This window comes from Falco cherrug, chromosome 1, assembly GCF_023634085.1.
Source record: "Falco cherrug isolate bFalChe1 chromosome 1, bFalChe1.pri, whole genome shotgun sequence".
In the NCBI taxonomy this organism is placed as follows: domain Eukaryota; kingdom Metazoa; phylum Chordata; class Aves; order Falconiformes; family Falconidae; genus Falco; species Falco cherrug.
The window spans coordinates 113,269,508-113,281,859 of NC_073697.1; the positions used below are offsets into that span (position 1 = coordinate 113,269,508).

General features: G+C 54.9%; 1 protein-coding gene and 1 long non-coding RNA gene across 18 annotated transcripts in view; one reads left to right on the forward strand and one right to left on the reverse strand.

Annotated features, from left to right (window-relative positions):
* RAP1GAP2 (RAP1 GTPase activating protein 2) overlaps positions 1–12,352 on the forward strand; it is an 80,224-nt gene that overhangs the window by 30,773 nt on the left and 37,099 nt on the right. For 3 of the 17 annotated variants that reach the window (XM_055721454.1, XM_055721460.1, XM_055721491.1), the window contains exon 1: positions 10,823–10,960. The exons of the other annotated variants lie outside the window; for them this stretch is intronic. In XM_055721454.1, coding sequence (XP_055577429.1) covers positions 10,854–10,960 — 107 coding nt within the window. In that variant the 5' untranslated portion in view covers positions 10,823–10,853. Of the gene's footprint in view, positions 1–10,822; positions 10,961–12,352 lie in introns of those variants that run through there. 17 annotated transcript variants of the gene reach the window in all.
* On the reverse strand, positions 9,039–10,823 carry LOC129736899 (uncharacterized). The gene is made up of 2 exons (XR_008734064.1): positions 10,498–10,823; positions 9,039–9,879 (listed from the first exon to the last, which is right to left on the reverse strand). It is a non-coding gene; the product is annotated as an uncharacterized LOC129736899 (long non-coding RNA).

Genomic DNA, 12,352 nt, shown 5'->3' on the forward strand with positions numbered 1-12,352 from the left:
GTAGCACCCATCTGCAGTGCTGCCCGAGTGCTGGTGCTGTTTCCTGTGGGGCAGGGGAGCTCATTGCAGCACAGATTCCCACAGAGGCAGCTATGGTCCCTCACAGTCACCAAAACACTTTGGCATCGATGGAAATCAAGGCCCAGGGACAGCATGGGATTTTTCCAGGGCTCCCACAGACACCTGTGACAGTGCCAAGCTGGTCATCCTTGCAGGCTGCTGTCTCTTCATCATGTCTTCAGATTAATTCGCCCCTCCTGACGCTTTCCTTGGGCCAGGGAGGGCTGCTGCTGTCGTGGTGGTGGGCTCTGGAGAGGGAGCGGCTGCTGTTGGCTGCCCTGTCATGGGGAATTAGAGAAGCCCAGGTGCGCACTCCGCTTGGCTGGGGCTCCTCTTTTACATAATGCGATTAGCACTTCTCTCCCGAGCCAGCTGAATATTCAGCATTGCCACAAGGACCTGCGTTTGCAGCCACCAGCTCTTCTGCGTGCTTTGCCAAGGCAAAGACCCAGCTCGCCACAGCTGCAGCCCACTTGCGCTGGACACCTCTGCAGCACTGGGTGCGTGCCCAGTGATGCCAGGGGCTGCCACGGCCCCTGGGGCCAAGTTAAGCAAAAACCATGCCTGGGTTCTAGGCTGTGCGGCATGGCATGGTGCTGCATCCAACGCTGTCACGGGATGCTTTGGGATGCTGAGTCTGAGACTGGCTCTTGTGGGGATGGGGCTGAAGCGGTGGCTATCTGCAGCAGCTGGGCTCAGGGATGGGGATCTGCATCACCTGTTGCTGCAGGAGGAGCAGCACCAGCTGGCTCCATGCCTCTCCCAGTGTTCCCCTGCCCATGGCTGGTAAGAGCCCGCACAGGTTGGAGGGCAGCTGTCCTGGGAACACCAGGCACCAGCACGCAGTCCCTGGGAGCCTGAGCCCACTCTGCTCCTCCCCATCTCTGCCCGGGCTTCCCCCCCTGCTCCCGCAGCACCCTTGGGAAGGGGCGTTGCTTGGCTGATGTTAAAGCTTGGGCCTAATCCTGAGCTTCACACCAGGTGTCACTGGCATTGATTGGAATAACAGCTTCAGGGACCATCTTTGTTCTGCACAGGGAGCTGGGGTTGTGGTGCATCCTGACTCTGGCTTTATTAGTGACATTAATCATAAACGATGGCATTTAGGTCACTGATTTGGTAGTAAAATTCAAAGGATCTGCTCATGCTGTAAAGACTTATTTCCTCTGCTGATTTGATCTAATTTAATTGAATGCTGAAATCTTGGAGCTCATCTCTTCAAAAGGCCTGTGTTCACAGGGAAAAATACCCCAAATTATCAAGGATACAATTTCCATATTATTGTGCTGCTGTCACAGGCATGACTACCTTGTACTGTGTTTAACCATCAGAAATGATACAGTCATTCAAGGGATCAAACCGGGCAGGGCTGATGCTGTGGCTGAGCCCGGGGGCTCCTTGCCCACCCATGGCAGCAGCGTGACAGTCATGCATGCCTGCCTTCCCCTCTCTGCTGCTGATTCACTGCCCGGCCTTCAGCAGCTCCTTCGTCTCCCTGTGCTACCATTTTCTTCTCTACAAAAGGGCTTTGGCTTATCACGGTGCTCGTTGGCCCTGTGATGTGCCAAGGAGCCATGGCCAGCGCTGCTCTGCTCGCCAGTACTGGAGGGTGGGCTTGGCACCAAAACACAACTCTTCTTTTGAAGTCCCAGATGTGTGTGATGTGAAGGTGCTTTCTAAGAGGTTCTTATCAAAGCTGTGTCTCTCTGGAGGCTGCTGAAAGAGGAATGTTCCAAAAATAAAACCATGAGAACCTACAGATAGGCATACAGATGTGTGTAGATAGATATCTGTAGATATGTAGACAGAAAGATATCTGTATATCTTCCCATGTAAAGCAGATCGAGCTGTCTTAAGCCCCCTGGACTATCAGCTGTGGTTTTATACCGTACGCAGACCAGAGAACTGTATGCTCTCATCTGACCCCACAGTGTTTGATCTGGAAAGCGTTGCTGCATTAGCCCTGAATAAAGAGCTTTGTCCTTGTTTGCATGGCCTGGCTCAGCTGGCAAGGTTTTCCTTGAAAGTCACGATTATAATTTTGGTAATCTTCCTGGCCTGGATGAACCCTCATGCCACGGGACGCTGTGGATCCTCTGGCGGTGATGCCAGCTGCGCACCACTGATGAGCCCCTGGAGAGGCAGAACCTGCTCCCTGGGTGATGCTTTGTCCTGAGCCGGGCTAATTACATGGGAGGGGGCTTAGGGGGACACTGCTCATTAGGCTGTGCTGCCCTGGTTGCAAGGAGGAGGGACTGGTGCATCCCTGCCCTTGGCAGGAGGCAGCATGCGAGGGCTGAGGTCTGGGCTGGCTGCTAGGCTTTTCCAGCTTGTGGCTGCGTGCCCTGCAGTGCCCGCCTGCGGCCAGCCCTGCCCACTCACTGTGGGCAGCGGGGCTGCCAGAGGAAATGAGTGAGTGGATAATTTGCAGCTCATCTAATTAAAAGGCTGTGATTTTGAAGGCTGGTCATGGAAGATGAGAAGGATGTGGCAATGAACGAGCGTGGCTGCTCGCCGCTGTCTTGGGATGAGCCCCCGGTGTTGGCAGGTGCTGGGTGAGGGGTGCTGAGGGATGGGTGCAGGGGGAACAACAGGAGAGGGGGTGTCACTGGCTGGCACTCGTGGAGCCGACACAAACAGGACACATGTTCTGTGGTGCAAATCCCAGCAGCTCTCGCGCTTGAGTAAATAGCCATTCGTTTGACCTCCTGCCAGCCCTGCTAAGTAGGCAAATATTTGCTGCCACCTCCTCTCAGCTGCTCAGTGGAAGAGGAAGGGGAAGGGAAGGGGCATTTTGCTGATTGCATGGTGGGCAGGTCCTGCAGCCCGGCCGTACTGTCACTGGTGCTTGGATACAGGTCACCTTTCCAGGGTGCAAATAGCCATGCTGTGACATCCGCTTTCAGTCTTTTGTGCTCAAAGTTTAATTGCAGCACAATAACACAAATTCAATTTTTATCACTGTGCTAAAGCAGAGATACCTTGGTTTGTGCTCTGTAAGCTGTTGCAATATACAGCACCATCAGAGGGCTGCTGATAACACTGTGCACAGCAGTGTCCATGGCAAACCCCCCTCCCTTCCCTCCTGCTCAGTGCTGGCCCTCAGACCTCGTCCCATGTACACCTGCTCCTGATCCATGGTTTTCCACCAGTTCTGATTGTCTCAGTTTGAGCACACTGACAAACAACAGCCCATTTCAGGTGTATTTTAAAGTCTGATTAATAATATGAATGTAGCAGCAATGACACAGTGCTGCAAATGAGTGATTTAAATCACTTAGAGCATCAGTGGTATTAGCAAAAGCGATGTAAAAGCACAACAAAGTTCAGTGGCAAGGTTAACTCTGTCACTTACTACATGGATGAAACACACAAAGAAAAATCGAGTTAGAATCGAGCTAGAATGATGAGCACGAAGAGCGGAGACGGAAGGTTCAGAGAGGACCCCTTTACTTTCTAAACTCCTGCTGGAGCTGAGCTGTGGCTAGGTCCAATCTTAGTCTCAGACTTGGCGATAGTTTATGTGTAATAGATTTATCTGTACAAAGCTTGTAATAATTAATAGTGAGTGTCAATTTCATTAATATTAATTCAGCATGCTAACGGTCACTTACCGAGGATCTGTTGTGGGTAAGGGGTCTCCGCCTTGGTCAGGAAGGCTCTCTTCGTCTCAGGTAAGAGATCCCACACCCTTTGAGGCTCGAAGGGAGAGTCACTGGCATGGGGACCAGCTGCAGTTCGGGGAGAGCTCAGACTGGACTCATCCAAAGATCTGTCATTGGCAAAAGGTATCTCTGTCTTGAGGAGCAACCTTGAGAGGTGTTCCATCCCAGGGGGAGATCACTGCTGTGCAGCCACGCAGGGAGAGCTCAAAGGCGACACACTTAGGCTGTCACATTTGTGGGATAAAGCGGCTGGCTCACAGTCAAATTGCATACAATGGGGAGGTATGCATGAGACTCCTTGTGCTTACAACTTTCTTTCTTCCTAGATAAATGAGTGTGGGAAAAGCCACCCACTATTCGTAAGTTAATTGCATGATCGGTGTTCCAAGCCCACATGCACCAGTGCTCACTGGGTCACTGCTCCTTTGTGAGTTTTCTAGAGGAGCTCTTGGCCTGGCTACGGCTCAAGTCTTTACCTCCTTTGGAGCTTGTACCAAGCTAACGCTAGTTTGATTAGGTGTTGAATGCATTTGTCACACGTGGTGCTTGGCATCACCTGTGTGCTCTGCAGTGATAAACCATTTCATCGTGATGCTCTGGAGACTGTATGACCCTGAGCAGGGACGGTCCAGGGTGTGCAGGGAGAGGTGCTGCCCACCTCCCGTGGCTGCCTCTCCTGGGCGTCTGCCTCAGCCACCCAGAAAAGGCAGGGGAGCGGCCAGGCGCCGGGGTGTCTAACAGTAGGGAACGTGGTTTGTGGATGCTGTGGTCCTTTGAGCCCAGTGGCTTGCTTCCCGCACCACCCTCACACACCCCCCACCCCCTTTTTTTTTTAATACCAGTGTCTGCTCTGAGGTTCTGGGAGGTGCTTTCAGTGCTGCTGCCCGTTTGTCTCACCCTGTTGCTGTGCAAACACTGTGAGGGGACATTGTCACGAGATGCAGCAAAAGCCCTGCCCCACTTCCAGGGAAGTGTGGCTTGTGCAGAGGGTGCAGCCAAAACAGGGTTGAGTCTGGGGCCTGCTGAGCACTTGATTATTTTTAGGTCGTCTTGTGTGATCACTTGACGTGCTGAAGTCTCTTCTCTTTAAGCCTCTCTAACCACAGAACAGGTGTCCACGTGCCCCCGTGCCGCTGTCTCCTCACCCAGCCTCCTGGCTGCTTCCCAGCCCTTGCGGTACCGCACCTGCCCTGGTGCTGAGCGCTGGCCCTGCTGCCGCTCTTGCGTGGGGCCAGCTCGCTTTTAATAGCTGGCAACACCTGGCTGAGCCTTGGCTTCCTTCTGCAGCGCAAGGTCGTTTGCTCATAATGAATTACTGTTCTTTCATTGTGGCTTTGATTGCTTCCCCTGCTTATTTCCTGGGAAAGCTGATAATTGCGCCGGGGAGATGAAACATCGTGGGTCACACTTGGCCCCGCGTCAGGTGGAAGGTTTAACACTTGTGATGGGGACGGGCTCTGGACGGGGAACGAGGCCATTGCGTTGGCTCCCAGTCGAGCTAGGCAGATACATTTATTTTTGTGCGTCAGTCCTGGGAGTTGTACAGGAGCCACAGGACTGGGGCGCAGGGTGCTGCCAGGGTTTGGGCTCTGCGGCATGGCGGGGAAGCCTTGGCAGCTGTGTGGGGTGGGAGCTGGGTCTGCCCTGCGCCTTGGCACCCATCAGTCTCTCTTATGATCACTCTAAATTGACAAGGTGCTAAGGTTGCTTGTGGCACATCGCACTCGTCTCGCACTATTCCAGGAGAGATAAAACTTGCTGTGTTCTGTCTCTGCATTGCCTGCTGGCTTTGTGCTTTCTTGGTATTTCCTCTACGTCTTTCTAACTGAAGCCATAAAATAAATCTCTAATCAGATTACTTAGGGCTGGATGTAACATAATCTAAAGCTCTATTTCTTCTGATACTTCTCTTAAAACTGGATGCACTCTTATCCTCTTCCTGCAGCACCGTTTGAAATGCTATAATCACTTTCTCCCTAGTTTGCAAGCTCACAAATCCTTTTCTTCTTATGCTAGGGAAGTCGGAATGTGACTACTCCTTTGCGGACAACCAGTTACTATTTTCTCTTCTACCCTGTGTTGCTTCAGCTCCTTTTGTTCTTCCCTGGCTCCTGGTGCCCGTACCCAGCTGCATCCTACTTGGGTGTGGGGAAGCACCCCAGCACTCCTGGGGCAGTGGGGAGGGGTCCCTGGGCAGAGCTCTCAGCACCTGTCAGCCACTGTGACTCAGCCACGAGGCTGCAGGGATGGGCTGGCCATGCCTCCAGCCTGGCTGTGGCAAATGCCTGGCATAGCTCGTGTATTTCTGGCTGTCCCCCTCATGAGCGAGGGAACCAGAAATATCTCTTGCAAAGGGAGGCGCAGAGGGCGTCAGGGACGTATCCTGCACTGTCTGATGAGGCAGCGCTGCAGCTCTGGCCGGAGAAGCCCTGAGTCACCGGAGCCAGGCTCAGGTGTGAGTGACGGGGCCGTGGGGGCCATCTGCGGGTGGCTGGGGGGGTGGATGGGCTGCTCGCTGACAGGTGATTTAATCTCACTGCAGCAGTAATACAAAAGCCAAAGTTATTCCATAAATATAGGGCTTCTTAACAGTATTAATAGTGTCATTTATTGATGGGAGATTCAGTAATATTGGGGATGAAGGCTTGATCTTGTCACAATTTGCTATTTTCAGATCCTTTTTTCTTAGCAGAGTGTCCAGAAGAAAATGCTAGGCTTTGTGTAAATGAACCAGCCACCCAGGTGATTTATTAATCATGGCGTGTAATTGTCCTAACCTGCCATGAGTGGTCTCCAGCCTCTCGAGACCTGGCTTCCTAGTTAGCTGCGAAACTGTTCTCTCTGAAGAAGAAATGTCAGGACATTTTTAAAGAAATATTTATTTCGTCATAAAACAGAGGCAGCTGCTTAACTTGGAGGTTATTTAGTCACTGCAGAGGTAATACTGTTTTTTTTAAAGGAAGGATGGAGACTCAGAAGAGCCCAGAAACACTGGCAGGGGGAGGGAGGGAGCTCATTGTCTTTGGTCCAGGTTCCATTGCACAGCAGGTTGTGGCTCCCTCCAACTGAGCCTGGGAAATCTCCATGCATGGGGAGCTGGCAGCCCCTCTAGGGACCTCTTCCAAGGCCAACCCAACCTCCTTGGTTTTCCCAATTTCCAGTCAGCCTCTCAGGCTGCAGCTTTCTGTCGTACGAGATGTCCTTTGGCATATCTGTGCAAACACCACCCAGAGGGCCTTTGCAGGTGCTGGCCCCGACAGGGCATCCCTCTTTCAAGCCTTTAGGAAGGTGATCCTCTTGTGGCATCAGTGTGGGAACAGGAGGTTGGCTGGAGTCACCCTAGCCCCGTGGACTGGGGGACAAGGTGTGGGGCTGGGGAGATGCGCTGCAGAGGTGTTTTTGCAGCTGGGCGCAGGCAGAGTACTGGCCCCTTGCTGGGATCAGTTTGATGGGATCCTCTCCTGGAGAGAGTAAAGGCTGGACTGGGGCTGCACGCCACAGCCGATGTGGCCGGCCTTGCAGCGCAGCTCCGTGCCCATGCCCGTGGCTGGCCATGCGGTGCACCTTGCCATGCAGTGCAGCTCCGTGCCTGCGGCCGGCCGTGCGGTGTAGCTTGCCACGTGGTGCAGCTCATTGTGCCTGTGGCTGGCTGTGCAGTGCAGCTCACCATGCCCACACCAGCCATGTGGTGCAGCTCGCCATGCTCCCAACTTGCTGTGTAGCACAGCCTGCCCTGCCTGCCCTGTTTCTGCTCCTGCTCATCCCTTTGGCAAGCAGAGATGATCACTGTGTGCATGGTGAGCTGTTTCTTTGCAAGGAGGACCCACTGGGTGGGAGAGGGGGAGCGCAGCAGGTGCTGGGGAAGGAAGGCCAGGAGCAGGGGCCATTCAGATGCACCAGCCCTGCCACCTCCTCTGTCTCACCAGGCATCGCTGGCAGCCTGCCCCAGTCTGTCCTGGAGGATTTAGCACACAGCAGAACATAGGGAATACAGGGCAGCTTCTTCAGGGCCCCAACACAGCTACAAGTGATGTCCTCGGGAGCAGGAGGCCCCCAGTTCCCCTTCACCTCTGTGTCCAGCAGCTGAGCATCCAGACCTCCTAGGAAAACCCATGGCCTCCTAGGAAGATGTGGCCATCATCAGATGGGAACTTCTTTGTGCTGGGGTGGAGGCAGCAAAGGGGCTACGGTGTTTCCCTCACAGCCCTTTCTCTGTGCGAGAGAGTAGGTAGCGTGCCGTGGCACGGCACAGCACAGCGTGGCTGTAATCCGGGTACTGAGCTTCCATCCCAAGGCTTCACTCCACCGCCCTGCCAGCTCTCCTGCAGCCCCTCACCATTTATTATATTGCCTTCGTCCTATAAATTACAAATCAGCTGCAACAGAGTCCAGAAGAAATTGATTACAGCGCGGGCTCGTTTGCTGTATTTGGGTGGAGAAGAAAATATGGCGGAGTGTGTCTGCTTAAAGTGATTCTCTATTTCCAAATATGAGAGAATTGAACATCTTTAAAAATCAATACAAAGCCACTTCAGCATAAAACAAGAGGAGATTAATACTTAACTTGTCTGGAAAAAGGGAGGAGAGACGGTGGAAAATGTCTCCAGAGAGAAAGAGACTCAATGAAATTTGAAGCTGGCTGTTTAATGTGAGAGGTAAAAGGTTTAAAATTAAAACCCCTCCCCCTCCATTAACTGGAAGCTAATGAGGTGCTGGAGAATTGATATAATTTGGCATGGAAATTGGTTCTAATTTATTTCCTTTCTTTTTTTTTTTTTTTTCTATGCCTGAGAAATTTGTCAGACTGATGATTTCTGCTTGAAAGGAAGCAGCCAGGTATTTTCTGCAAGAACAGATTTATTGCTCCAACAAAAACTTCACTGAAAGGCTTTGCAGTGTGCGTTAAGCACTCTTCCCTGCCAGTGAGGATGAAGGCAGCACCCAGGTTTAACATAATTCTTTCCTCTTACCCACTTGCATTCTGGCACCCACGACACGTGGTTTGGCATCATCTGATGTTGTGCCGAGGAGGCAGAAACGCGTTTTTGGGGTATTTTGAGAATGGGTTGGAGGAAAGTGGGGACCTTGTCACCTGTCTGCTGGCATTACTGTGCTGGAGAACTGGCTGCTGCTCCAGCCTTCCCAGGGACCTGTTGAGGTCTGTTGAAATACGAAAATACTAATCTCTGATTTTAAGTTTTGACTCTTTGAAGAGCTAGGAGTGCGCTGTGCGGGTCAACGTGAATAGTGTGGTGACGGCTGAACTGCTGTCAGGTTCTTCTGGGGTGAATTAATGTGTCATGTTGACAAAAATAACGTTGCACATATTTTTATCTGACTTACAGTAGAATGCATAAAGAGATTACAGTGATGATGGATGGTTTCTTACGTTGAATTTAAGGAATACATCTGATCAGAGATTATGCTGAAACATTTATGTAGAAAAGGCTGAAGCGAAGGTTGTGTCGATCACCCTAAGCGTGGCAGACGGGGTGCAGGCAGGAGGAGGCAGCAAGAGCAGCTGCTCTGTGCCACATCTGGTCTGTGGCCTTTGCGAGCTCTTTGCTCCTGAGTAAACGCATTTATTACGGACTTTGCCAGGAGAGCCCCACGTGCTGTTAATGATTGACTGCCCTGACTGGGGTGTCTCCAGGCTGCTGGTGCTCCGTGGCCTGTCAGAGCGCCGGGCCGTTGCACCGTCCATGGAGCCACTCTCTCCATCTTCCCAGGAGCTACTGCAAAGTGGGGCTCCCACTTGAGTGGGATGCTCCTGGTGGGGTGACCGTGGTCGGCCGTGCCACCTGCGTGTGCCCCCCAACAGGCTGCCTGTTTGCGGCAGGGTCCTCCCAAAAGCCCCGACCTGTCAGCTGAGACAGTTTGCTGGATGGCTGTGCCGGTGGTCCTGCACCCTGCTGCCTGCCGGAGGCTGTGCTATCCCTGTTGTGAGGCCAGGCTGCTAGAATGCACCTGGGGGAGCACTTTAGGGGCTTCAGCAGATGATGCAGTAGGATTATTGTGACTTCTCTGAGGCTGGCTGCAAAGACGCGGAGCACCGGTGGGCTTTGGGCAGTGCTGGTGTCTCAGTCCTGTGTGGGGCCGGAGTTCCACTTCTGTGTTCTCGTACATGTCTGTGGCATGGACTGTGTTTTCATCCCTGTAAGGAGGAACACGCTTAGAATGCTGTAGCTAGTCCTGTGTCTAATTCCCGTGAAAATTAAGCTCGCAGAGGAGGAAGGTGAGATGGGAGGTGGGGGGGATGTGTGTGTGGCAGAGACCCGGGTGTTTTATCACCATGGCAACAAAGACTTCCAGGGAAAGGTGCTGAGGTTGTGAAGTAGATCATTTACAGTTTACTTAATTAAAAAAAGCGCCACAACAATCCTACATACATTTCCTGGAACAAGATGTGTGCCAGCTCCCCAGCGCGAGCGGCAAGCCGGAGGGCTCGCGCTGCTCCCGGAGCCAGCTCCGCGCGGGAGGGATGCTCCCGGAGGGATGCTCCCGGCTGGCACGGGCAGGGTGGGCGCTTGGCCGGGACCCGCGGGGCTGTCCCACCTGGGGAGGGCAGGACACGTGTGAAAGGCAGGAGCGAGCCCTGCCCTGCGCGGGGTCTGCAGGGGCTGTAAGGTCACTTCGCCCCTGCCAGGAGCGCGGTCTGCGGGTGCCGGCGAGGGATGTTCTCGCGGAAACTCGGGCATCAGGGTAACGCGGCGCCGGCGGCGAGGCCGGAGCCCCGCCGCTGCAACCGGGGTCCCCGCTCCCTGTAACGCACCCCAAAGCCGGCCGGACTGATGGTCTGCGGGGGGGGACACAGCCTCAGCGGGGGGAAAGGGGAAAGGCGAGCGGTCGCCGTTCTACAGCCGCTTCCCGCGGGGCTCCTTGCCCTGCCCTGCCCGGCCCGGCCCTGCCCGCGCACATCTCCGCGCAGAGCGGCCCCGCGCACATCTCGCACACAGCCCCGCACAGAGCGGCCCCGCGCACATCTCCCGCAGAGCCCCGCGCAGAGCAGCCCCGCGCAGAGCAGCCCCGGCGGCGGCGGCGGGGAGCGCGCAGGGCGGCGCGGGCGCGGAGGCACCGCCCCCCGCGGGAGCGGCGGCTGGGGCCGGAGCGCGGCCGGCGGCAGCGGCGATGTCCCGGGCGGGCGGCAGGCTGCGCTCCCGGCGGGCGGGGATCCGCGCCGCCGTGGTGCTCATCGGGCTGCTGCACCGCTCCCGCAGGCACAGCAAGGAGCAGAGGTGGGCTGCGGGGCCGGGCGGGAGGGGGGGGGCTCTGCCCCGCAGCCGGCCGGGGCGCGGCGTATGCCGGCGGGGCTCGGCCCCCGCTCCAGCCTCGCGGTGCGGCGACCCCCGGCGCTCCCGGCGGGCAGCCGGACAAGGACTGTTGGGCTCGGCCCCGCCGCGCGCGGGACGGGGGTTCCTCGGCCGCCGCTTTGTCCCTGCGCCGGGAGCGGCTTCGCCTCCCCCTGCCCGCGGGCTGCGCCCCCGGCCGCCTGCGCGGCTCTGCGCGGCCCCGCGGGGCGAGGGGCACCGCTGCTGGCCTCGGGGCGCTGACGCCGTGCGCCCTGGGTCAGGGAGCTCTCTCTGCCCCAGGACTGTGCTGCTCTGGCAACTTCGGTGTTAAAAATAGTAAGAAATGTGCATCCAGACCTCGGGGCTGTGCGTACCTCCAATTTGGGGTGGAGGTGACGTGGGCGCTGCTGCAGACTGGGGTTTTGTTGTTGTTGGTTTGGTGGTGTTTTTTTTGTTCAACTTGTTATTTTGTACCAAAACGATATGAATGAAGAATTGATTATTTGGAATCCTTATTATAAAGTATTCCCTCCCCCTCCAAATCTGTGAGCCTGAAAAATCAGAGTAAGACAACTGGGGATGAAGCTTTAGCTCTTCACTCACCTGCAGTTTTGGGTCACGGGGTCCATACCCTGTTTTTTGGTGCTGCTGCCGTAGGTGCTTTGCCTTGGACAACAGGCGCCTTGTGAGGGCAGGGTTTTAGCGATGCTTTTGTGGTGTAACGATGGCCTTCCCATGTGAGTTCATGTGTTGCTGTAATTTTGGGATAATTTCTTCTCCTTTGCTGGGGTTTTAGGTGTATCATTAAACTGAACAATTGGAAAAAAGCAACCCACAGGTCTGATTGTCCTGAAGGAGCAGCAAAGATGGATGCTTACCTGAGCAGACCCCTGTCCTCCCCTGCCCCAGCTGGGATGTGGCAGGTGGAGGCTGTGCTGGGGCATCCAGTGGGCTTAGCTGTCCCCGTCCCTGCTGTTGCCCCTCGTGTTTTGTCTCCTTTAGCCGAGACCCATGTGGGCTCCCATTTAGCTGTGGGCTCCAGCTACGGGCCAGAAGGTTTCAGAGGGGCTGGCTGATTGGGGGGCGGCTGGGGCCCCTGTGCTCCCCCCACCCTGAGCTCCATGGTCTGGGGCCTCTTCTGCTTTCACATGCTGTGTGGGGAGCACCTGAGCACTGAGGACATCTGTGCCCCTCCTCCAAACACTGTCCCCACTGAAACTCATTTGTTTGTCTCAAAGCATGGTGGGGAAGGAAGGGAGTGCTTTACTGGTCACACCGAGCGAGACTTTTCCCAAAGAGTCATCTTTCCCATAGGTACCAGATTTCTATGAATGAGCT